The following is a 26286-nucleotide window of genomic DNA, read 5'->3' as shown; positions in this document are numbered from 1 at the left end:
CTGATTTAACTGAAGGGCTTCTGAATAGTCCGTAAGTTGAGGTGTCAGGCAGCTTGGGTTCTGTTCCTGTTTTGCCACAGATAAAGCAGCTTTCCAGAGGTCCTGTAATGCACTTGTATATAAGGCCTTTTTGAAAGGAAAACAAAAGCCTGCTTTTCCAGGTGTTAGTGAGACAAGGCTCAAGACTACCTTTCATTATTACAATTCTAGTACTTCCCTTCAGAGGGTCACTTGGCTAATTTCAGCCTCAGGAGGGAGACCTGCAATGTCATTGTCTTTCGTTAGATAGGTTATTCATCTAACTTGGCATTCTGCTTCAGTAGAAATACAGGTAAAGTCTTGAACCAGGCAGGTCTCCTCAGGGAATGCCTCCTTGAACCCCAGAACAGTACTCTCGAATGCTTAATCCACTCCATTCTCTTTTAAAACTTTGTGTATGTTTTTTAATAGAACATTAATGAAGACCTTTGCCCTTGCTTTTATTGCTAAGCTCTGTCGAGGTTGTTCTCAGAAGGGTTCAGAGCCATTTCCAGTGTTTAATCTGTACGCTTGGGCCCCAATGAATTTACATGCTGCTGCCCATAAATCACATGTGCAAGACAGAACTGAACCTGGCTGTCCTAAACCAGCTACAAGACCATCGTGAAGTCTGTGCCCCGGGCAATTTAATCTTAGAGCATTGTTGTAACCCGGTTTGGAGTGCGGGTGGGAAGGGGAGGTGAAGAGGGAAAGGGAGATTATGAAAAGACTGGTGCCAGATGTATCCACTGTGGAGAACTAGTTCCTTTGCCTTTTGCTTGACTAATAATTTTCCTTAATTGACTAAATTTAATAAGCAGTTATTAGCTTAGCAGAGTCTTTTTATTGGGTGCTTGGAACAGCAAGCACTCCTGAATATGGGAAAAAAAAAAAAATGTTTCCTGCGCTTTTTCCTTCCCTATTAGCATTTACTGGGACTACGCATTAATAGTGCCACTCAGCCAGATCGTCTGCATTCACTGCCATCAGCAACGTAAGCATAAACCTTCTTCTCACGGGGACACTCCCGCAGCCCCTTTCTGCCAGGTGAACGTTAATGCTGCTAATGCTGCTGCCATTTTATATGGTGCCTGTTAGGGGTTTATTGCAAAAGGAGGCAGACCATTTTTCTTCTGATGTCTTCACTGAAAGGCCTGGTAAGAACTCCTCTGCCTAACACTGCTCCAGGTGTCAGTTGCTTTCAGTGTGCTTTGTTTTTTCTGAGTCACCTGTGCAGACAGCACTACGGGAAACTGTCAGCAGTAGGTATTAAACATAGAAGCTTTGGCTCTGTCGGGTGTGATCCTCCATTCGTTGACCATTACAAGAAAGGAGCGGGGGCACAAAAAGCAGGGCTGTCATGTCTGTAGTGGGATCATCAGCCTGTAGAAAGGGAGTGTGTGTAACCAGAGCCACCTTCCGTCACCCTCTGGCCATCCAGTTCTCGGTAGCCCGTTCTGCTCAGAGCAGGGAGAGGGATCTGGAACAAAACGTCTCTCCCACTGCTTTCCTTACCGCAAGTCTTAAGTCAAAATCACAGAGCAAGGACAAAGAACATGTAGAAATTTTATTTGCAGTCAGGTTTGAGTTACAGTTGGACTAAAGAACCTTTTGAATTAAGAGCCTGTTTTAGAAGACACTTTATGTATATTGCTTTAAAATACAGAAGCAGGAGAGCCACTTGAATCATCGCTTTTGCTCCCTGAGTGTCATTAAGACTTCTAGCTAGTAATGGACATAGGGGGATGAGTGATCCAATCCAGAATTGTAGCTGGCAGAGGATGATGATTGCAAGGTTAGTTCAGGTCTGTTTGCCTCACTTTGATCAGCTTCCCCAGGACACTTTGTGCCTGCCCGGTGTTTCACCGAGTGGTCAGATGCATCACCACTCTGCTTCGTGGCAGTTCCTCAAGAAAAGCGGAATTAAATGACAGACGTGAAACATGACACTTTCTGTTGTTCTTCACTGAGAAAGCTGTTTCAGTGCAGGTGCCAGGCATATACACGACACGATTTTTGTTGTTTGCACAAGATGACAGACACTTGGCGGTCCTGCCACAGCACCTACCTAGCAGACTGGAACTTGCACAGCCATGCTGCGGAGCACATCCTGCTCTTAGAGGTCCCCTTTACCCAGGCGGCTCCAGGTGCCTCATTCAGTCAGTTTTGGAAAAGGAAATAAGAACCTAATTCACTTACATTCTTTTGAAAATTGTACAAGATGCAGATTATTGTGCTTACAGGAGTATCCAGAGCCTGGGGTGGTTTTCCTTATTTGTGCTAAATTTCTAGTGACAGTGAAGATAGATGAGAAAAATTTACAACAGGGAATGTGACTTGCTAATTCTCACAAGAATAAAGCTGACAGCATCTGGTTATATCCATTAGGTTGGTTTTCATTCTAAATTGTGTGTCCTTTGTATATCACACAAATACATACACCTATCATACACCAGAGACTTAGTTTAGTTATTCTTTTATTATTTATTATATCGGTGTTCAGAATCACTTTAAGTGTTTCTGCATGAGACCTGTCACAATTTGCTTTTATCTTGAGCTTCTTTAGGACTAAAGGACTGAGATCATCCCTAGGTTGCACTGTAACTTAGAGGTTTATTTATCTACTTAGAGATAAAGGCAACAAATAGAGGTTCCGATGTAACAGTGTGGACTTCCCTTGTCCTCCTTTGCAGCAGAAAGTAGATGGACATTAGTCTTGGTGAGTCAGGATGGAACCCAGAGACCTCCGCTGCACTTCCCCCAAGGAGGTCACCTCCTTGCATTTCTCTCCTGTCTGGAAAATGGTCTTCTGCCTCGTGGCCAGCTGGAACCACCACTTTGGTCCCAACAGGGCAAGGTACTGCTTTTTCTGATGAGCTGCTTGTGGTAGGGTTGATGTTTATGTCTGTGTTCAACCAGCACCCTGCTCCACAGTGTCTGCGTATTACTATAAAGCAGCTGGAAATCAGAGTGGGAGGCAAAGTAACTCTATTTAGTCCAATTTGATTGTTATACAGATAGTCTATAAAAATTGTTCATACCTTCATTGCCACATTGAGCGGTGAACTGGAATCTGCTGTCGTATCAAAATATGAACCCAAACAATAGGGACTGAGACTTAAATGGACTGGGACATGATTGCTGTCAGAGTTGGGTTGTTGAAGAAGCTGGTGGGCAACTCCCATTGATTACAAGAAAAAGCCGTGTTTTAAGTACACAAAAATTGTGTTAAGTACCCCTAAACCACCTGTTATGTGTGATTCTACTGTTTTCTCCCTCACCTTCTCCCAACATTTAAAGTTTCATTTTAAGATTTAAGATGCCAAAGGTCTGAAGTACTTAGTTTGTTGTGGTCTGTTAGTCATTCGTAGCTGAATGTATGGAATCATTATTTTCTGTAGGGTAAGGTATTTCCAAAGCTTCGAAAACGGAACAGCAACAAATCAGTGGACCTAGAGGAAATGCCAGCTGAAGACACTTCTACAGACTATGTGTTCAGAATTATCTGTCCAGGACACAAACATGATAACAGTAAGTGCCTTTGTTCTGCTTTGTTAGACAAACAAAAAAACCCAAAAAACACCACACACAAAAAACTGAAAAACACAAAAAACAAACCAAACCCAGCACTATGAAAACCTTGAAGTAGTATCCTGGGAAGGAACTGAAGGTAACAGACAAGCCAGCTTTGGGGAGGGATCCATTACAGAATTTCATTATGTGATAATTGTGATCAACAGGTACAGCATACTGTAGGTTTCCTTGATGCAGTGTAACTTGCTATCTTAGTGGAAATGGAGTTGAGGTGCAGAATCTTATTTATATTTACTCTGTGTTTTGCAGAGGAAGTTTTCAAAATACTCCCCTGGGCTTGCAAACTGAGACTAAAAGCAAAAAGATTGCTTTATTAGCCAAGAGCAGTTTTGCTCCCGAAGTGAGGATATTTTTATTGGCCATACTGCTTGCTCATAATGTTGTTATTAGAAAAAAAACATAAACTCAACTCTTAAAGTACCCCAAGAACTCCCTGGGCTATGTTTTCCTGGCTTGGAAGCAAGAACTTAACAATGGATAAATAAGGGCCCTTCCAAGGAAACTAAATGAATTCCCAAGCACCAAACCACCTCATGTCATCAGTGCACACAAATTCCTTACATGCAAGAAGGCACTCGAGCTAGTTCTCAAACAGCATGTTCAGTTTTATTCCCCTTGGCAAAGAAGCAAGAATTTCCCAGGAAGACCAGACCCTAAAGTTTACAGGGGATTTGGATTTACTGCTCACAGTGAGACTTACTGCCCCTGAAAACGCAGAAAACTCAGCTGAACCCTCCTTACCCCAGGGGACTGAACCACAACGGTGACCATGCTTTATTAGGGCTTCTGGATTTGCACAGGTAAGTTCACGCACACACCAGCAAAAGCATGTTCTGCCTTTGCCTGAATCAAGGGGACAGTAGATTCTGTGGGCACATTCAGCCTGGTGAGTGCACGACAGAGCGAGCTGGCCTCAGCCTTCCTTAGGAGGAGGCCTGTGCCTTGCATGTGCCAGACAGAGCTGGAGAGCAGAATGTTTGCTGTCCAGATGCATCTGGCACAGGTTTCACAATGGAAAAGAGGCCGCAGCACTGATAAGGGCGTGGTGAAGGAGAGAAGCTATTTGGAACCTTGAATTCTCATGGAGTTTTGCTAAAAAGCATATTCACCTGCTGCAGGCTGGCACTGGGACCTTTCTCCATTGCCGTGATGTGACACACGTGGTCTGGGAACACAGCCTGTGCGCAATCACAAGCGGGCCTGTGTTTGGTGGAGCATGCTTTTTTCTTTAAGAAACTCGTTTTTCATGCCCATTTATAGGAGCTTGTGCCTTCAAGAAGAGGGCAGGATTCAAGTCCTTTGTCTTTGCTGAACATGTCCTTTTGAGCTTTCCCGCAGAATCAAGTTCTCTCTTCTTATGCTCCTCTTTCACTATTTTCTTTGAGCAGTAACTATTAACTACCACCACTTAGCTGCCAGCCGCTCTGCCTCTGTTGACGATGATGAGGAGGAGGAAGATAAGCTACACGCAATGCTATCAATGATCTGCTCTCGGAACCTCACAGCTCCTAATAGGATGAAAGGTTTTTATTCTCCTCCCGTGTCCCAGAGCTCTATTTCAGCTCGTTCCACTGATGCATACAACAGTGTTGGCATTATTACAGGCAGAAACATTTCACGCCATGAGATGTGGAGGTGAAGTTACTGTGCAGAGGCTGGGAATATGCTCACAACATATGGCGAGTGGAAACAACAGCATCTTCCCTCTCCTTTGAGCGTGTGTGCTGCTGAACAGACAAACCTGCTCTCCTTCCAGAGGCTTCCTGCCCCATCTTCATAAAAGCCAGATACTAGAACATGTTCTCGCAAGAGGAGGGAGTGTAACAGGTCGTTGTATTCTCCCTCCATGAGTTAGTCATGTACAGCCTAACAGACTGGGGAGGGCAGCCTTGAATAGGAAGGATCAGAGGTGAACCATTCCAGCAATAGTAGTGACGTGCTCGGCAAAGTCAGGAGTGTGCCTGTGTAGACAGAATAGGGCAGAAGTGTCGTGAGCGACAGTCTGAGCCCAGGGATGATTTGAGTGTGCACGCTCCCACACTTTGGATACCTCTGTGAGGTAGCAGAAGTGTCCAGAAAAGACTATGGAGATGTGGTGCCTTTCTGTAATGAGGTGCTTTCATTCCACTTCTTGCATTCATAGGCTTAGCTGGGTTTCAGATCATCATCTGCAAGACTCTCCACCTTCCAAAAATTTGTCATCTAATTATTTTCCTAAAGCAATTCATAACATATGTATTAATTTGGTATTTCAGAGGTGTATGTATTACAAGCATTCAGGATCTAGTAGTTTAATTCTGGAGACTGCGAAGTCCTTGCTTCCTCAAAGGAGGAAGCTGGATGGTGTACAAAATAATCCATTCCCCAGGCCAAACCCGCCAGCACTGCTTGGATTCTGGGGCTTGCAGTCATTCAGAAGACAGGCAGGTGTTGTCGAGGCCTCTCTGCTAGTTCATGTGAAATCTCTGCCTCTGCCACGCTTACCACTTCCTGCACAGCTTCGATACCGCCAGACTTTTGGCCTTGATCTGAGTGCATGTGCCAAATCTGGCACGCTCCTGTTATAATCAAACCAACAGCCTCCGCCTCTTCCTAATAACTGGAGTGTATCAGCAAGACCAGAATCTTCTCTGTTATCAGGCGGTAAAGTAGCTGTCAAAAGTTTGACATCTGCAGGGGGAGTAGGAAGGAGAGCAACTGCTTGCTAGTTTGGCTCTTCTCTATGTATTTCATTCGTTGTGTTAGCATGGACGTGCTTTTTCTGGTATTTCTATTTCCTAAGAAAAACACAATGTATCTTGACTCCCGATAAGGCACTCATGCCTTTAAACAGCAGAGCAATGAGTTTGGTTCCAAATGGATGTTAGCCCTGGTCCGGTGGGGCTGACTGTAGGAGACAATAATTGCCCTGCGTCTCTGTATAGTGCTTAAGTTCTGTTTAGATAGGATACAAACACGTGTTCATGGAGATCCTCCTCGTTTCTTGTAGGTTGTCCACACACTTATCCCAAGGTAGTAGAAACTGATAAAGCCCAGCCCAAGTTAATAAAGAGTTCTTAGAAGGTGTGGATGGAAAGAAACTCCAAAATAGAGCGTTCCCCTTGATAAAGATACTGTTTCAGGAAGTTTCTGCGTGTCTTAATGGATCATGGCTGGATATGGGTGGTAACGGACAGCAAGAAGGTCTAACGCTGCCACATACACGTTAAGAGGCTTATGCTGTCATCGCAAGCATAAGAAACACAATTTAGTCTTTAGTCAGGTGATGGAAGTTTTAAGCTATCCCACTAGAACGGCTGCCAGATACCTGCTTTTGCTTATTGAATCTTGACGGTAATGGTAGAGTTAGGAATGTCTGCTGTGTGAGTAGTGATTCTCACCGAACTAGACTGGATGGGCTGTTGTCTCTCCAGCAGCATCCCTTTTAAATAATGACAACACTGTTGAGGCAGGTTTGCTAGCCATTTGCTTTTACATTTTGCAACATGCTCGACTTTTGCATGTAGCTGAAGTTACAGATAACACCACTACAATTAATTAAAAGATGCTGTTCACTCTAATTCTTCACTAATTCAGGCACCTTTCATCTGAATCCTTAGGTTCTGTGGGGTTCTTTCTTTGTTTCTCTAAAAAATAAAAAATTGAAAAACCCACTTTTCTTGTCTGTAGAGGGGAGGCAAAAAATGATGATCTAAAAATGTTTGTTCAGTGGCTTTTATTTGAACCCTGTAAGAAGCTGCAATAAATACTGTGTCATTCAGCTCCTTCCTGAAGAATTAAGGTGAAGAGCATTTTTGCATCGCACTTTGTTTTGTGAAATGAAACACACATGACTGCTTCCGCATGAGCCTGTGCTTTTTCTGTTAACAAATGTTTTTACTCCACTCCTTCCTCACCTATGCCCACTTTCTAATAGGCACTACTAAAATGCTTTACGCTACCTAGATTTAAAATGCATGAGATGGTTTGGAATTGCCCCTACCACCACCCAACAAATGTGTGTTTTAAAAGCACGGCCCAGGGGACTGGATTTTGCTTACAAATGTTAATTTAGTGACATACAGTATTATGGCATTTGCCTTAATTTTAATCATGGGTGAGCTGAAAGGCCAGTTATTTATTATAAAACAAAAAACCCACAAGCTCAAATGCCAGCCGGAAAAGTTGACGAGCCAAAGCCAAGCTATCTGAAGGCAACTGGTGATTTTTGGGGGGTTGCCTTCCTGAAACTGGTTAAAAAGGCAAATAGATTTGGTGGAGCAGGGATAACTTGAGAAGCTGCACTGTACTGTTGGATCACATTTTCCTACAGAGTATCCCACTTCTATAAACATAGAGTTGACATTAGTAGGACTTCAACTATCCTTCTGTGCCGAGTATTTTAGGATCTGGTTCTGAGGGGGGGAAGAAGCATCTTCTGAAAATAACTGAATCAATTTTTTGTAATTTCTTTTATGCTCAAACTTGCACTCTGGCTGGACTAGCAGTTACGTGGCTCATTCCAGGAACTGCAAAATGAAATTCTGAGACCTGAATTAAATAGAAGGTCAGGTCAGATGGTCCCTTCTGGCCACAAATAACATTACCATAGCATTACACAAGAACCAGTTTTAGTGGGTACTGCAGCACCCTCTTCTCTCTTCTCTTGAAACACGAACTGGGATGTGCACGGGCAAGAAAGGGGGAAACGGTGAAGGGATTTGGCTTCACGGGAAATGACCATGCCCAGCGTGCAGCTCTGTGCCGAGAGCAGTATTTCTGTGGTCATTAGGACGGTGCTCTCTCCCCTTTTTGGTATCAAGGTTCAGAGCCTGCCGAGAAGTAAAGCATGAAGCCATCAGGATGCACGGAAAGAAGAGAGGGAAAGAGGAAAAAAGGTTGACGGCCTGCTGTTTGTTTGGGTTTTCTCCTAGACACCAGCGAAATGATAGAGATGCAAGGCTTTGGGGCAAACCTGCTCTCGTGGCAGCTGGAGCGCTGCAGCCAAGGCTCCTCGTGTGTCTCCTGTTCAACGGGCAGCTCTCCCTATGATGTTCCCAGCTGCTGCAGCTGCATCCACGACCGGTAAGCAAGTCGCGCAGAGAGCTTGCCTGGGAGACTCTGTGCATGCCGTGGCTAACAGCGGGGAGGTTTTATTGGTTGCAGCACCAGAGACGGAGAGTAACAATTTTCAAGTAGTTTCTAACAGAAAAAGATGGAGTTATACAGCAAGAAATTTAGTTTATTAAAACTAACCTATTAAACTGCTCTCAAGTCGCATTTGATAGAAAAATTGCTACTTGTTTTTTTGTCTAATATAATTCAGCTCTGGAGGCATTTTCTGTAACGAGTGGTTAACAATTACAGTGAAGGGCAACAGTTCATCTAATTTGACAAGACTTTTACAATGCACCTGCGGCAGCTGTAGCTGAATGTGCCAGGTGAATCCGTTTTGGGCCAAAATGCTGCTGGGGAAAATGCTTTAGAAAGTGTAGTTTCTCATTATTGTTGTCTTTTAGCTAAATAAATCTCGGTGCAGAGAAAGAATTGCTATGTGTAGGTCATAGGGATCAGCATGAAATTCATGATGATCTCTGTCCCCGTGACCTGTCATGTTCCTGTTGATGTGTCTCCGCAGAATTCCGTTAAAGATGCTGTGTGAAAGCATGAAGAGGCAAATAGTTTCCAGAGCCTTTTATGGATGTAAGCAATAGTTATTATTCTATCCAACCCTTGTGGTAGCCATATGCTTATCTAAAAACACGCACTGTTTGTTTTAGAAAGCAGTCCAAACCCAAATGCATTGTTGCAAGTCAGATCGCCTCAGGACACTGAGGTGGACGTGACTCAAGTGTCAGAGCTCCGTAATTCCATTATTTGTGGGTTTTGCATATAGCGATGGCAGAACTGATGCTTAGTGAAGACAGAATGTAGTTTTACAGTGTAATGTAATACTCTACTTGGATTTTTCTAGTCTGTGTAAGATTTCTTTAACCTTTGGCTCTGTTGGGATTCTTCGTTCTTATACCGTACAATGCAGGTTTAGTTCATATATGATTATTAGTGGCAGGTTTAAAATGTCACAGCTTCATCTTCAAAAATGGGATGCTGATAGTAGGTATTGCTCATTTAAAAGTTCCCCTCCTGCCCCAACCGCAGGGCTTGCCTACTGCCGCCATCTGTCAACAGTGCGAACGCATCTGTCTGCCCTGGTGAACCACACGATCGTCCCACCTGACAAACCGTCCAGCGCTGCGGGAGGCCTCACCAAAGAGGTGTGGAGCAAGTACCAGAAGGACAAGAAGGTAGGTAACAGAGTACCGTTACCATCGTTGCACTAGCTCCTAGTCACAGCTGCCGGGAGCGTGGCATCCCTTAGGACTGGCCCCAGCAACCATTACAGGTCCTTTCTCATCTTCACAGGGTCGCTTCTCTTTCTGGGGAGAGCAAGCTGATTCTTACAATCTCCTTTACCCTTTGCATCTCTGATGATGGCAAAGATATCAATTAACATCAAAGCAACTGTTCTCATGATGATTCTAGTCTATCAAAAGTTAGATTATTTTCATGGGAGGTATGGCAACTTATGTGAGACTGGTTTTGAGCTGGGCCCCTAAAGGCATGCATCAAGTTGCAAAATTTATTTTGTGCCGTGCGTGTGTTTCACTGCCTTTATACTTGGTATTAAGTTTGTATGTGCGTGCCCAAGGAAAATAAAGACGTATTACCTTCAATACCTCTTTCTCCTGACTGCTGTAGAATTACAAGGAACTGGAATTACTAAGAAGAGTTTACTACGGTGGGGTACAGCATGAGATTCGAAAGGAAGTATGGCCATTCTTGCTGGGTCACTATAAATTCGGCATGGCCAAAAAGGAAATGGACCAGGTAAGCACAACTTTCCAGGGATTTCAATTATATTCGCAGAATAGGTTTTGCAGAAAAACTTTTTTTTTTTTTTTAAATATTCCTAAGGGAAACATGCTACTGAAAACAAGAGTGACACATTAGTAGAGGGATTATGAAATCATGTGATCATGGCTAAAAAATCATTAAAAGGGAAGTTTTTTATTGAGGTCAGGATTTTTGCATTCAGCCTCTGCCTGTGACGTGCACTTGCCCTGAGCAAATCCCATTTTTGCAAATCTGTCACACAGTGAGGAGGCATTGACGTTTGGGTAGTAATTTGAGTCATCCCTCTTTTATATGGTGTGTTGGCTGAGTTATACTTCAAAATGCTCTTTGAAATAACTAGCTTATCTACATGATATGCATTTGCACGTCTGACTTGTGTTGGGGCTGTGAGCAGCCCAAATGTACCTCCTGAAGGGCACTTGGAGTTACTGTATAGGGGCTAAAAATATCCAGAGGAAGGTTTGGTTGTACGTTTGTTATGCTTTTGCTAGACTTAAATACGACGTGCCTCTGTAAAACACAAGATGCAATTTCAGACGACACTTTATTCCTCTTAACATCTCCCATGCTGATGCTAACATTAATCAGTGAATAACTGCCTAGGTTATGTCACAGCCTTATTTTGCAGCCTGAAACTTGGCATTAAGTATATCATTTCCATTCATGAAACCGCAATTTGCCCATCTCTTAGTTTTATTATCTCCCTTTGCTGATCTGCTTATAGCAAGACCAACTTTTTACTTTGGTGAGTGCTTTCATTTGTTGTAATTACTGGGCAAGTGCCTTGATAATAAACCAGGGTGGCAACAGAGCCGGGCAAAATGGCAGACAGTTGTGCCTTCGCTCAGCTACGCTTACTGAACAGAAACTGGATGTGGTCCTAAGCCAGAGCACTGAGGAAAATACAGCAATACTCCAGTGCCGTACTCCTCTATGCTTTCCGTATAGGAGTACGGAAAGGCTCCTATACGGTGCGAGGAGCCTTTAGGCTACACCAGCCTTTATCTGATCTAACGTAGCTGCTGTTACGAATGCTGCGTGGCATTTTTACTGCAGTACTGAGCCAAAGCTCATATATTACCCCGGGGTGATGTGCAGTAGGCTCAGGTTCATACCATAATGCAGCTGTAGAGCTGATCCTGCCCAGAGCAAGAACTTAAGTGTAGGCCTATTCTGATGAGCAGATCGGGTAGTGCCACCACTAGTGTAAAGGTCTCCTGCAGTTCTTGGGCTCGTATGGAGTGGGAGCACCGGTCCACCATCACAAACCCCAACAGTGCCGCCGGTCTTACTCCTCGACTGCTGAGGAAAGGGATGTTCTCCTTCGTGGAGCTATAGGACTATAGTAGGACACTGCCCTGTGGGTAAGGTCTGGGTTTGTATGTTGGTAAAACACTCCCTTAATGGACATTAAGAATCACCCAAATGTTTGCTCAACTGTCTAGAACAGTAATGAGGTTCGCCCTGGAATATAATTAACACATTAATCTGCTTTTCTGTTTGTGTTATTGCCAGGGCGGTAGCACTCATGCAGTAACTGATCTAGTTTTGGATTAAATGGATAAGGAATAGTTTATATATAAAAATATTTGGCATTTGATAATTCCCAAGTATTTTATATCCCAAAGGACAGTTTATATACCTGTGAGCACCTGCAGATCAGAAGGGCGGCCTGACCTAGAGCCTTGCAATGGAAAAATCAGCTATCATGCAAACAGTGGGCACTTTATAGGCAGCATTCTTCTTACTAAAAATTGCTGCAGCAATCTGACTTGTTTTTCTTCACACTAATCTTTATAAACTAGTTCTAAACATGGATGGAGAAATATACCCCTTAACCGTTCAAACTGGGTCATAATCCCAATTCTTCACCCTGATTCCAGTCGTCTTTGCAGGTATTTATATTTAGCATTTTCTGTAATGTCTAATGTAGCTATAGTATGTACATCAAGAATGTTCTGCTGAGTGCTGCTGAGGCAAATTCCTGCCCTCCCACGACATCAGCACTGGAAGAAGACGAAGTACCTCAGAAACCACTGAGGGCAGCAAGTCCTGCTGGTTGCCTTCGCTCCTGAAGGCCAGGCAAGCTGCCTCAGAAGAGAAGCAAATCCAGATATCCAGCCAGGCAGATACACCGCCGTAGTCCTGCTGGAAACTACGTCTGTTCTGCGAGGACACTGGTTCGGTTACCCCTTTTTTTGCATACAGCATGAGTTGCGAAAAGAAGTCCTTCTAGAGCACCACATGGACTGGTTCCTTAACTCTTACTGTCTTGGTGGAAAAGGGAGGGCCCTTCCAAACACTTCGATGAATTTGGTTGAGAGCTTCAGCAGCAGTGATCTGGCTAAACTGCAGCACTTCCAGATGAATTTACTACATTTGCATTTGGTGCTCCATTCATTTTTTTAATTTTTTTTTTTAACTCGAATTTTCAGGAAATGTCAGATATTGGAGATTTCTTGCATAGATTGCATTTTGCTGTCTCTGTTCTCCACAGGTATATGAACCATCAGATTTATGATCCTTGTGTAGAAATAGATGGTATGTCTGGAACTGAAAAAAGGACCCAGATACCTAAGTTTCAGAGTGGGAGATCTGGAGCCACAACTCATGGATTCTAGCCCCAGCTTCAATGGGCACATGCATGTATACAGCTAGAACACAAGAGATTTGGCAAGAAGACATAAATACTTGAGTCCAATTGTACAATAGGAATTACAATAAATTCATAAAGATGTATTGCAAGGTATAGAAGATCTGATCTGCAGAATGCAAGCTCCCACAGGAAATTTCCCCGCCCCGAGTTTGTACCATACAGGGGTGCTCCAAACCTTATCTGGAATTCTAATGAGGTACTCAACACTAGTAGTAAACAACAGTAGTAACCAACTCCTCAAAGAAATGTGCGGTTGGAGTCTAAAGCTTACCGTTGAATGCAAGAGTCTATTAAATGAATGACATGAAAACAGTCATAATATTTGCACATACAGGAAACTTACTGTGTCCTTAGTGGAAGTAAGTAATCACGGGTAATTTATCATCTTTGCCTTCTGATATTTTTACAGTCATCCATCAGTATCTGGGGCTGTCCTCCAGCCTTCCACTAACTGTTGTGTTTTATGATTTATGACTCGACAGCTACCTCAAGTGACAAATAGCCTGCAGCTCTTAGCATGAACGCTCTGGTAGCAACTCCAGCCAAGCAGAGTCCAGAGCCTGAAGCCAACTCACAATTGCGGTTTCTCTTCAGCTCTTGACAAATGACAGAGTTGTAAAATTACTACATGTCCCTTAATAGCTCAAGGGGGTTTCTGTGCCTGTCGTTCAACAAAGGAAGCCAGCAGCAGCAAAAATCTGTTTTATTACTATGGGAACCAGAATGGTTGGATCTGGCCATGCGCAGTGCAGCCACAAGACTGGGCTGTGTGAGCTGGAATTTCGACTGTTCAGGAGTCTCTTCCAGCACCTAACTCTGTACAGGCTGATGTCTATAAACCTGTGACCTGGAGTTCATTGCAAAGGTTATGTTAGAGTTGGAATACAGAAAGTTGGGAAGGAGGTGTAATGAAATTAGGAATAATCCGGTTAGAGGCAGCAATTGCTCCGTCAGATTGCATCTGACTTAGGTGAGGTTTCATACGAAAGCCAGTGACATCTTTTGTTCCTTCCTGAACAATGCTAAAGTGCTGTCGATAGTGCACGCGCATGCTCATATGAATCTTTTCTGATGTCTACAGTGATAGTTTATTCCCTGCAGTAAATATGCAACATCTTACCACTCCAGTCGTTGCGCCTCTCAGTGACAGGGATGTGCACTCTAGCGAGGGCTTCAGGATCCTTCATGCTTTTGGTTTGAGACATTACAGTTGGTTTAGACCTCTCCCTCCGGGCTTCCCCTCATCGTTAATGCTGTCTTTCAAGGAGGACCAGTATTTCAGGATCTGTCTGTCTGCAGGTGGATGAAGACATTGCTCTCCGGTATCAGAAGGTCATGGCTGAGTGGAAAGCCTGTGAGGTCATTGTAAAGCAGCGAGAGAAAGAATCGCATTCTGCCACGCTGGCAAAGTTTTCGTCGGGCAGTAGCATTGACAGCCATGTCCAGCGGCTGATTCACAGGGACTCCACCATCAGCAACGATGTAGGTACTCCCTTCCCGTTCACCCCTATGGTGGAGGCAGCGCGGGAGGCTTGGCATTTGCAGAGGTACAGCCCAGGGAAGCAAAGACGTAGGTTAGCACAGCTCTGTCAGTCTGGAGCTACTTGAATCCTGTACAGAACCTGAAGCTGCAGTGCCTCTGTTATAGAGCTAAGAGCAGGTCTGTATTTTGGGTCGTCTGTAGCTGCTCTTGAGCAGGACCTGCCTAAGGGGCTTTAAGGTTCACCTACTATAGAAGATCCTTCTCTCAGTAGAGGAATAGCCTTCTAGATCTCTTACTTGTAGGTCCTTTATTCAAATCCAGCATAGAGCAGATCGCTACTATTAAAACTATTAAAACTATTAAAGCATAGTTTTGATTCTGTCATGTCCCTGATTGACATGTTGGGTGTGGTTTTTGTTTTGGGAGAGGGGACTTCTGTCCATCTAAGGTAAGATGCTAAGCAGTTGAATCGCAGACTGAATTAACCCCTGTGTAACTTGAATAACCAAGAAAGGGGTTTCTTTTCACATTGTTGGACAGGAGAGCTGGCATGTGTGTGCCAGAAGTGTCTCTGGGCATCCATTCCTTATGCAGACTTCAAACAGTTAGCTAACTGATTTCAGGAAGCCAAGAGAGAAGAGAACTTGAAATAGTTGAACAAAGAGTTTTTTAGCAAGTGAAGAGATAAAGTGGTTGCATGGTGAAAAGAATTTGAAGGCCAGTCTTGACTTCAAGCAGCAGTATCTGAACTGGATTGTCAGAGGCCTCAGGTATATTGGTCTTCTTCAAAGATATATTGCAATGACCAGATGTTTGTGGTGTTGATGTTGCAGGTAGGGAAGCTTCACTGCTTTCCAAGGTATTTCTAATTGAAGATTATGAAAGGGAGAGGATATCATCATAGGAGACAGATATGAGATCGCAAATTGGTATTATTTTTAGAATTACAGTCTCAGTAAAAAGACTGAGTGAGGAGCTCTCAACTATTTGCATGCAGGGAAGCTCTATTAATCAGTGATCTTGTTCACTGAGTATGTAGTAATTTCTCTCTTGTGGCTGGGCGTTTGTTTGCTACATTAATGTTTCTTGCTTCTCTATTCTCCCCTGCTTTATCCGAATCTTCTCTCCCCTGCCCATCCCCAGGTCTTTATCTCTGTAGATGAAACGGACTCGGCAGAGCGGGACTCAAAAGGTCAGGACGACCCCACTTTCACCGTGGTGTCTGCCGACACGCCAGCAGCAGTAGCTGCTGTAGAGCAACAGTCCGTGGAGTTTGACTCCCCCGACTCTGGGCTGCCATCCTCGAGAAACTACTCCGTGGCCTCGGGCATCCTGTCCAGTATCGATGACGGGCAGAGTGTCTCCTTTGAAGATGGGGCTGAAGAAGAAGCTAGCACTGACTTGGAAAGGACTGATCCAGACACACCACGTATGCAGAAAGCCAAGGTGGTTGTACTGCAGTCTCAGGATTCTGTATCAGAAGAGCAGCTGTGTTCCCAGGTGGATTATTTAATGGATGTTGCTTCTGTCTGCGCTGCATCCTACACAGTAGGTCACAACATAAGTATCATCATCTCTCTGCACAGCATTGCTTTTCTAGCAAAAACTTGTACTTTTTCAGATAGGATTTAATGAGAGACACTCCCAAACTAGAACTACAGCTGGTAGGATGATAACTGAGAATTTTTTCATCCAAATCTTTTCATCTGGATTTTGAGCTAGATTGGAAATAAGACAGCAAGAAGAATTTGGGTCTTTTTTTGAGTGGAAGGGCAAGGAAAAGAATGTGGTACAGTTCTAGCAGCTAAAAATTTCTGGGGGCTGAGGGGAGGTATGAGGGTGTGGACGACACACCACTTGTAAGATTTCAGTGTCATTTAATTCAAGCTAAAACCCACATTTAATCAAATTGAACCACAACCTAAAGCTAGATTCAAGACTCCACTATCTCTGTTAGTGTTGCTGTCAACAGATTAGTAGTTGAGTTTTCGCCCCTCTGTCTCTGCTGAAGTTGTTCAACTAGAAATAACCCTTTGGAAACAGGACAGGCTTGGAACATTTGCCAGTGAAACTCTATGCATCTTACCTGGGATTTTTCACAGTAATCAAGTATTTAGATGCTCTCAGATGCCCAAAGTGTAATTGTACTACTTCTGGTGAATCTGCCACCAAGTCCTACGAATACTCTGAACTCAGCAGATCTAACTAAAACTCTTCTCTTCTAGATAGAATTATTGGACACTGTTGCCTTAAATTTGCACAGAATTGATAAAGATGTCCAGAGATGTGATCGGAATTACTGGTATTTTACTGCCGATAACCTGGAGAAGCTGCGAAATGTCATGTGCAGGTAATACAGCTTGTAAACTGAACTACTTTTCACACTTCTGTCATAATCCCTAAACTATAATAATAATAAAATAATAGTCTGTATAAAAATTCTCACTAATGAACTTAAAAAACTTGCAAGAAGGAAGAACAGGTAGGGTGGTAGGTCAGAGAGCATGGGTATGATATGTGGTCCAAGTCTGGAATGCAGGCTTGAGAAGATTCTTTTCCTACCTCAAGAGACCGAACCTATCAGTCACCATGACCTATTCTCTAGCTGTACTATTAGCTTTGGTTTCCTACTGACGAAGATAATGTATCCATGCTCTAATGGTGCGCCATAAAGATGACAAGAATTGTGAGGGGCCCAAATATAGTGTTGAGGGACATTACTAAGTAGACAGACAGACTACATCTTCAAGTCAAAACGAAATTAAAACAGCATCTTTGACCGCCAAGACCAGCTGGAATCAATAGAAAGCTATCTTTCACTTTTAGGAATGCAAATTGCATGAAGGGTATTAAACTAAACACACTAAGCAGAAAGTGTCACAGACTTTAACACTCAGAAAAGATAATCAAGATTACACTTAGGGGAAAAAAGAAAACAAAAGCCAAAATAAAAAAAGGTACCTTTTAAAAATCTGGGCTTTTTTCCCTAGACTGTTACGCCTTTGTTAGCTGTTTTTTCACAAACTATTGATAAGCCATGTGTGTAAGGTTTGGTCCTCTCTATCCAAGCAGAAAACAATACAGGGCTGTGAAATACTCTAGAATGTGGAGTGTCAAAAAGTTCTGAGATGCACAAGTTCAACAGCTGCTTAAGATTTGATCTGGCATAATCGAATTACACTTTGGTACAATATTTAGCTTTTGAGGAACAGGAAGAGAAAAGTTCAGTATTAGTTAATTCATCCTGTAAGTAGACAATTGATCGCATTCTTTTACCCTTTCACAACACGTGAAGAGCCTGCAGCAAGAGTCCTATTACAGGAGAGATTCCTGTCTCACGTGCTGCTCTGTCCTCATCACAGATTGTGTACAGAGCCTTTAGGAATTACCCTGAAAAAAACCAGGATAAATACTCATCATTTTATACCAGTGTGTTGGAAGACTTGAACTGATGTAGTTCTCTGGACTTCCAGCTTTACCTTTTACAGCACTCTAGAACAAGACACTTAAAAGCTTCCAAAAAGAGTTGTATTTTAGGTGTAAGACAAATTTTTGAGGCCACCATGCAGCAAGAGGATTTTTAATCCTGTTATCTCTTGTGTGTTCTTCTTTCTGCAGTTATGTTTGGGAGCACCTAGAAGTTGGTTATGTTCAAGGCATGTGTGACCTCCTGGCTCCTTTGATGGTTATACTTGACAATGGTAGGAAGGGTTTTCTTTTGGAACACGTTGGTGTCTTTAGGGAGGTCTTCCTTTAGAAATGCTGTTTCAGAAGTTGTAAGCAATAACCAGGGCTAGCTCACCAGGAAAATAAAACCTGCAGCTCTAGATTCTTATTTTCACTACATGTGGCTATTGTTGAAATGGCTACTGTTTGTACCTTGGAGATTCCTTGTTCATTCACAAACTTCAAGATGAAATTTTACTACATTTTCAAAGCAGCTGTGTTCCTGCAGTTGCTGAAGCTGAAAACTCAACTGCAAGCTGGGTTCTTTCGAAATATGGTCCAGAGTAAAATGTCCGGTAAAAACAGTCCAGAGTCGGGTACTGTCTTCTGTTTCATCTGAATACTGGTGATGGGATTAGGAAACAGAAAAGGGAAAACTCTGTTTTTCCCTTGTCCTGCAGTACGTTATTTTGGTTCAAGGAAGTGACGCAATTAGTAACACTAAGCATTCTGCATTGTATCTGCAGATCAGCTGGCTTACAGCTGCTTCAGCCACCTGATGAAGAGGATGAGCCAGAACTTCCCCAATGGAGGTGCTATGGACACACACTTTGCCAACATGCGGTCCCTAATCCAAGTAAGTCTTTTTTTAATCTTATTTGAAAGAAGACGAGGTTGTGGCAGAGGCTCAGAATTACCTTGATGCCACGGTGAAGGGCAGGAGCTCCAATGACTGGCGTTCCTAGTCATCTGGTACTTCAGAGCTGGGGAGGATGAGAATTGTTTTATGCAGCCCCAAACTGATTTCTCAAGGGACGGCACTTGCTGTCAAAATGAAGAGTGTGCATTAGAGCAGGTGAATTCGTCTCAACTGGACAAACAAAACGAACCCCCAAACTTCAGCCTCCAGCACACCAGCTACACAGTGTAATGGCTCCCATTTATGGCTCAGTCTAGCTCCAGCTGAAGTCAGTGAGAAACAGCAGTAAGAATCTGGTCTTCACTGGTTTTTGGAAGAGAAAACACTGATATTTCTGGCACAAACTTAATTTCTTGTAAGTTTAAATAGACCATAGCTATATTTGTATGTGCACAGGACGCTTGCTGAACAGGATTCTTTTGGACAGATTTAAGGCCTAGACATTCCACTCTGGAAAGCACCAGGCACCTGAGCAAGATTAGCATAAAGAACGGTGAAAACTATCAGGGTAAGCCATTACTTGGTTCGAGGTCAGTCATCAAAGAAGATGGGCAGCACGGCAAGTGCAGGCACACGAACATATGGCTGCAGTGTTTCTGTTGAGTAGCAAGACGGTCGGAGGATGCCACCCTGCTTATCCAGCAGCCCTTAGGACGACATCTGTGAGGAATGACTATAGATGTACTTACACATTTAAGACTTCTCTCTTGGACCTGTAAAATCACAGTGAAGATTGACCTGTCACCTCATACCTGCACAGCAGTAACTCTTCCCCTCATCAGTCTGTGTCAGGACACCCACATCACAGGCATTTTGCAAACACATAGTAAAAGGACGTATCTGTGCTAAGCAGCTCCTCTGCCTAACAACAGCATTGGGTGATAAAGAGCAGCATGAAGTCTTAACCAAAAACTCCAACACCTTTGATCTTGGCTACTTTCAGACAAGATACTGACAGCTGATGTTTTGTATTTTAGATTCTAGACTCAGAGCTTTTTGAGTTGATGCACCAGAATGGAGATTACACTCACTTTTACTTCTGCTATCGCTGGTTCCTGCTTGACTTTAAAAGAGGTAATAATGTTCTGTGCCTATGAGTTGCGCAAAACTGTGAACAGCTCTGTGTTTTGGTCTAAATGTCTGGATGGTGAGTTGCAGCTAGGCTTACAAGAGAGTGTGTAGCTAGGAAAGCTAATGCAGCTCCCAGAGATGAACTGGCACCGGAATGAAGTCAAAGCTTAGAAAGGAGTGTTGTAAATTCCTGATAACGTGGTTGGAGCCAAGTTTCTGCTCAGCGCAAATGCCCGTTTGCTCAAGAAGGTGATCCCAAGTTGATCACACCCCTTTGGAGCTTAGATACCTCCTTTCTAATCCATTTGATAACAAGCAGCTCAGCAATAGCTCAAGAGCTGCTGTACTTTGCTGAGTGAGGTACTTTATATACTGTGGGAGCAGCCCAGGATCTCAGCACAAGCACACCCACCCTAACAGAAGCAGTTGCTTATAGTCAAGAGACCCATCTTGCTATCGGGTAAGTCAGTAGCTCCGTTGAGTTACAGAGTGATCTGCAAGAATCAAAAGAAGACACCCCTCTCTCAAATACCCTAAAGCACAAAGGTGATAGAGGGAGATGATACACATCCGTCACCTATTTATTATGAGCCACTATCTGACAGTGAGGGGGGAGGAAATGTGACTCAACTGAACAGTAAACCTACCTACTCCTTCAGAGAGAACTGCCTGTCCCCCACATCCCAGTCCCCTGGACCTCACTGTCACAGACTGGGCAGAAGACGAGCCTATATGGTTCAAGAAGATGAAGCTTCCATGGGTCATATCTGAATTGTGGCATGTGTAGACCTAGCTTACACACATCTGCTATACAATTACCAGAGCTTTAGCACTCATAGGTCCACTGCAAAGCCAAGAAGGGGGCCCTGGGTACGCATTCAGGTTTGCAGCCTGTCACGTAGCCCAAGCTAGAATAAACGGGCCTACCTTGTGCTGCTATCACATGGTTACTGCAGTTCAGGCATCTTCCTGGCATCGAGTCTGCACCACCACACCTACGTCCTTTCTTAATTTTCCTTTAAACCCAGTTCTGTTGCCATACTTGCACAAGTAAGTAACAAGTAGGTGGCAGGAGTTGGCTGGGGGAGAGGAAGCAGAGGAGTCGTCAAGTACTATTCATGTCTGCATAAGGCCTGTAAGACGTTAGTTAGAGAGGGGGAAATGGTCAATTTGAATAATCAGATGCTCTTGTAATGTTTATTCCCATTCAGAATTGTTGTACGAGGATGTATTTACAGTGTGGGAAGTTATTTGGGCAGCAAAGCACATCTCTTCAGAACATTTTGTCCTTTTCATTGCCTTAGCACTTGTGGAAGTTTATCGAGAGATTATCCGTGATAACAACATGGACTTCACTGATATCATCAAGTTTTTTAATGGTAAGAGACTTTTTTAAGAGAGCCATTTTGATAAAAGCAAGTAATGAGCATTTACTGCTTCTCCCTTACTCAGACTGTCTGCAGTTGTGCAGTGTTCTTGCTGTCATGACAAGCCCCTGGTCATTTTAAGCTCTGAATCTCTTACCCCTTCATGTAAATGAAAAGCCCAGATTTTCATGTGCTTCCTGAAGATCTGACTTGGCACACAGAAAGAACAGTGTTTTAAGAGCTAGGTGGACCACGGAAGATGGTAGCTTTTTCAGTGCCAATGATAATTTGTACCACAAAGCACGCGTCACAATTTCTGTTAAAAAGATTTGCCACAGTGACCCTTTGCCCTTGGTTCAATGGGAGGTGCTAAAACGTCGCTTAATTTTTTGAAGTCTCTCGTGGGTTTTAAGATTGCCAGAGTCATTCCTGCCAATAGGGCTGGACCCTGCTGAGGCTGAAACATATAAGCAACTGTTCACACAAAATATCCCAAACTGCTTCCATGGTTGATTGCTTACCATAGTGGTCCGTAGACGCCAGCCAACATGCACTGCCAGAGCAAAAAGTATTCTGCCAAAGCAAGCTAGGTCTGCTCGTGGCTGCAGAATGCAAGTCAGTCCTAAACAAGTGCTCCCTGTTAGGATATTTTAAGAAGTTTGGAAACAATTTTGTGTAATCACAGTAATTTACTAAATTATCAGTGCTGTGGCTTTCAGCCATCTGTTGCAGAAGCCCCAAATTTGGTTTTGATTTTGCCTCAGCCACTCTTATTCTAAAGCTGTACATGAATGCTCCCCTCAAAAAAACTCCCACCAAAACCCAAAAAAACACCTCAAAAAAACGCACAAAAGAAAACCCCAGCACTTGCCTAAGCTGAATGAAATGTTTATTGTGGAACTGAGGATTTGGGTCTGTCGAGAGCTACTTTCTGATCTTAGTTCAAGCTGCAGAGTGCAGATGTCTCTGTGGACTATGTGGCCACATCCCTCCATCTACATACAGCCCTTTACAGTATTTACCACGTGCATCCCAGACACTCCAGCAGTAGTCCCTGCCTGCAGAGGTATCTTTTGATCACGTTGAGTTCAGCTTTACATTTGGAGACCCCAGGAGGGTTGTTCACAGGCAGGTACAGCTCTCCCATTCCTGATCTGGGGTCACAGGTCACTGGGATTTCTGCAACAAGAGAATGGACACCAGAAGGATTAGATCTTGACTCCAGGACCTACAGCACCAAGGGAATCATCCACTTATTCTATCTTTAATTCTACAAACCTTAACCCCCTGCAAGGCTTTTGGATTGCTGCTAATGTTACACTAATTAATTAATGCTAATGCTACATTAATATCAAGGCTAGGGCAGAAAAGTTCCTGCCACTGACAGTTAAGAATGTTTGTCTGTGTCTTTTAGAAATGGCAGAGCATCATAATGCCGAGGAAATTCTGAGGATAGCAAGAGACCTTGTCTACAAAGTGCAGACACTGATTGAAAATAAGTGATAATGAACAGACTGTCGTTGTGGGCCTTGTTGTGAGCTATCGGATGGAGCATTTCTTGCACTGTAACTTCAAAACGGTGTTTTAATTGCATCTTCCATGTAATGTAATAAATATCGAAGAGATTTGTAACAGACTTTTAAAAACAGAACTTTTCTTTCACCAGATAAGGTTTGTGTTTGATAGTCCTTGTTACACTCGCTTTGTATTTCTAGACAAAATCTTTTTGCATTCTCTTACTTCCCTCTCTAGAAGACCATCTATCTACATATTTGAGATATTAAAAAGGGGGGATCTGATATACTAGAACATTTCTATTTTGACTTACTGCACCTTTAAAGCCTGGATGCACGTTGTGTGCTCTGCCAGAACCTTCCATGGAGGTAAGGCCGGATCCAGTACTCACCCAAGTGTTGCAAGCATTGAATTGGGTCCTTGGAGGAGCACGTTCGTGAACTCATTGTCTATGCCTTGAATATGGAAGAGAACGCGCATGAGCTCCTGTTGCTAAAACATTTGGATTTGTATTGAGCAGAGTATTTGCAGCAATTAAAGTAAATAAGGTTACCAGCCAGGAGAATGGCCTTAAACTAAATAACATGGTTAATGTGAGCAGTGAAGATCTGGCAACGTTAGCTAAATGCATCAGTTAGCCTTTGCTGACTATCACGCTGTTGAGTCTCCATGGCCTAGACATGCCTTCATTTTACTTTGCAGACTTACTCTGCAAATGTTCCCAGATGACAGGATCTGCCTAATGTAGTTCAGGTTAACAAGTTTATCACACAGAAACGGGTCCCCTGCTCACGTTGGCAGCTCCCACACTCTGTGTCTGTGCAGAGTGCCGTGAAGTTCAGATCCTATGTTACAGAGCAGACACAGCAGAGCTTTGCCTCCTCCAGATTACTCACTGCACGCTACTAGCTGCCTGCTCCCCGCTCCGCAGAGCTTTCCGGGAGGACTTTCCTTGGGATCCTGTGAACACAAAGAGGCGCTCGTCTACTCACGCAGGTATCAGCACTTGCCAGATGAAGCAGCTGAAATTGTTGCACGGGATCCGATCCGCTTCGCTGCAGCGCTGTGCTGGTTTGTAGAGCCGTCCACGCGCCCCGTGGAAGTTCCGTGCCACTTCTTTTCCTGCTTGGCCGCATGCTTTCAAGCAGCAGCAGACGTTTCACCCCATCCTGCATAGAGAGAGTTGACAGCTGGGGTTCTGCCCTGGAGCTGCAAACAGGACCGTTGCTGTCCTAGCGTTTCATCACACTGTATAAAATTGTCACGTATACTCTACCTGCTTTCTAGGGTGCGTGTTGTTTCTAAGTAAAAATCTATCTCTGTGTCAGCCAGAGAGAGGGAGGGAGGGAGCAGGTTTTTGCCAATGGGGTTAGCCACAGATTTCATGGATACTCGTGACCTGTACTCCTAGAAAATCTGGGGACTTAGCACTTCAAGTATTCCAAAGTATTCCACCCTTTGCCATTAGCACCTTAGTGATTAAAAAAAAAAAAAAAAAAGAGTTTGAATCTGCATTTTTATATTTCTGCTTTTTTGGGGTTTTTTTATCCTTCAAAGCAGCCAGGGTTACACAGCTTTGTTTCCACTGAACCTTGCGGAGAAAACTCTGTATGCTTTCCACAGAATCACAGAATCGTTTGGGTTGGAAGGGACCTTTAAGGGCCATCTAGTCCAACCCCCCCTGCTATGAGCAGGGACATCTCCCCTAGACCAGGTTGCTCAGAGAAGTTTACATGAATTAGATCAGCCCACATGAGCTTTTAAAATTAGACTGTAGCAAAAAGATGTGTAGGGAATAAAATTATTTTGTTTGAAGATCAAACACTGATAGGAGGTATTTGCTTTAGTAACTCTGGTCTCGTTCTTACCCAAGCAGTGGGCACTCTTGCTCTTTGCACTTGGCGAGTTCTGCCCCGAGGTCCTCATGAGCTGAGCATTACTTGCACAAGAAAAAGGTAGATGTGGTTCTAGATAAGACCATCTGTGCTTAAATCTTTCTTTATGATTGCTGTAAACTAAAAATGGTAAACAGTCATCTGAAAAGAGAAAAAATACACACAAAGTGCTTCTCAGCTCGACAGCCAAGCTTTCCCTTGAATTGGTCTCTAAAAGTTTCAGGGGATGGTAAAAAACCCAAACTAGAAGTCCTCCGTCACTGGTGTAGCCAGATGCTTTCGGGGGCAAGAGTGCTGTTCTCTGGGCTCACGAGCATCATGGTCATGAAACAGAAGTGAGAACAGATGAGCCCACTCAGTTCGGCGAAAGGTGCTGCGGAGGCAGCTGTTGGGAGGGAAACCCCCTTTCTGCACAAAACCATGCCGAAATAGTAACAGTGGGAGTTACAGAAGGAAGAAGTTATGATAAGCTCCGCTGCCCGCCCCTGCGCATCCAAGAGTTGGGGTGTGCTGGGGACTAGGAGCCAAGAGGTTGTGCTGCCGGCATGCTCGCAGTCTGATCTCATTCTTATTTATAGCCGTGCGTCCAACTGTTCTATAGGCCAGCGCATGGTTGCTGAAAGGTCTCAAAAGCGCTTCAGTTTGTGTGTCTGTCCACTTGAAAAGTGAAATAGTATTTTTTAAAAAACTGACAAGAGCAAGAAAACCCTCCAACTCACAGAGCCTGAGGAAGTGATGTAAGAAATAAAACTGCACTGTTTTTCTTTGGTATGTTGGGAATGTACTTACACAACACCGTCAAAAAAAAAAATCAAAAAACAACCAAACCTCTGCAAACTTAGTTGTATTTGTTATAACATTCTGTCTCATTGTATTTTATGAATTGTGTATTGACTTATTTATTTTTGTTGGGAGCGGAGTGCTCTATTGCTCAATTATTTATGTTTAAATGTAACATATGAATAAATACTTATCGTCAAGGCATTCCGTGGAGCAATCTGGAAGTGATTTCTCTCCCCCCAAGGTAATTTCAGAGACAGAACAGGGAGTCCTAAGGACGGGGCTGTCTGGGAAGAGAGTGCGATATATAATTAACGTCTCCATGATGAGCGTGCATGGGCTATTGTACTAAGTACGTAAGTAGGTAGGTCATCACCAAATGGACTGCAAATGTCCGTGAGAAGACTTTAAGGGTAGATTTAAGTTACACACAGTGCATGCCTCGGAGCACGTATCCTCACAGGCCGAGCCTGTTGCCAGTTCAGCCCCGAGGAAGGCGTGGGAGCAGAAGCAGGCCTACGACAAGTGTTAAGAGTAAGTTCCATCGCTTGAGGCCTGCTCGTGCTGCAGCTAGGACTGAACCTCACCGAGCTGTTGGGCTTCCAGGAGAGATCCTCCTCCATTGCTCCCAGCGCGCCCTTCAGACC

At 43.7% G+C, this 26286-nt stretch overlaps 1 protein-coding gene across 1 annotated transcript in view; it reads left to right on the top strand.

Moving 5' to 3' along the window:
* SGSM2 (small G protein signaling modulator 2) overlaps window positions 1-22952 on the top strand; it is a gene marked incomplete at its 3' end in the record, with an annotated part of 64473 nt that extends 41521 nt beyond the window's left edge. Inside the window, exons 9-24 of the mRNA XM_082008791.1 lie at window positions 945-1012; window positions 2712-2875; window positions 3420-3549; window positions 5001-5135; window positions 8526-8676; window positions 9230-9294; window positions 9751-9896; window positions 10351-10479; window positions 14462-14644; window positions 15789-16193; window positions 16871-16995; window positions 18264-18346; window positions 18839-18948; window positions 19989-20085; window positions 21294-21461; window positions 22864-22952. Of these exons, the coding sequence (XP_081864917.1) occupies window positions 945-1012; window positions 2712-2875; window positions 3420-3549; window positions 5001-5135; window positions 8526-8676; window positions 9230-9294; window positions 9751-9896; window positions 10351-10479; window positions 14462-14644; window positions 15789-16193; window positions 16871-16995; window positions 18264-18346; window positions 18839-18948; window positions 19989-20085; window positions 21294-21461; window positions 22864-22952 (2248 nt within the window). The remainder of the gene's footprint in view (window positions 1-944; window positions 1013-2711; window positions 2876-3419; window positions 3550-5000; window positions 5136-8525; window positions 8677-9229; window positions 9295-9750; window positions 9897-10350; window positions 10480-14461; window positions 14645-15788; window positions 16194-16870; window positions 16996-18263; window positions 18347-18838; window positions 18949-19988; window positions 20086-21293; window positions 21462-22863) is intronic.
* Between the last annotated feature and the right edge of the window lie 3334 nt (window positions 22953-26286).

The sequence above is a fragment of the Phaethon aethereus genome (assembly GCF_964289735.1).
Source record: "Phaethon aethereus genome assembly, chromosome: 19".
NCBI classification, from domain to species: domain Eukaryota; kingdom Metazoa; phylum Chordata; class Aves; order Phaethontiformes; family Phaethontidae; genus Phaethon; species Phaethon aethereus.
Note: the sequence above shows the minus strand (reverse complement) of the source record. Positions and strands in the feature narration are given on the sequence as shown.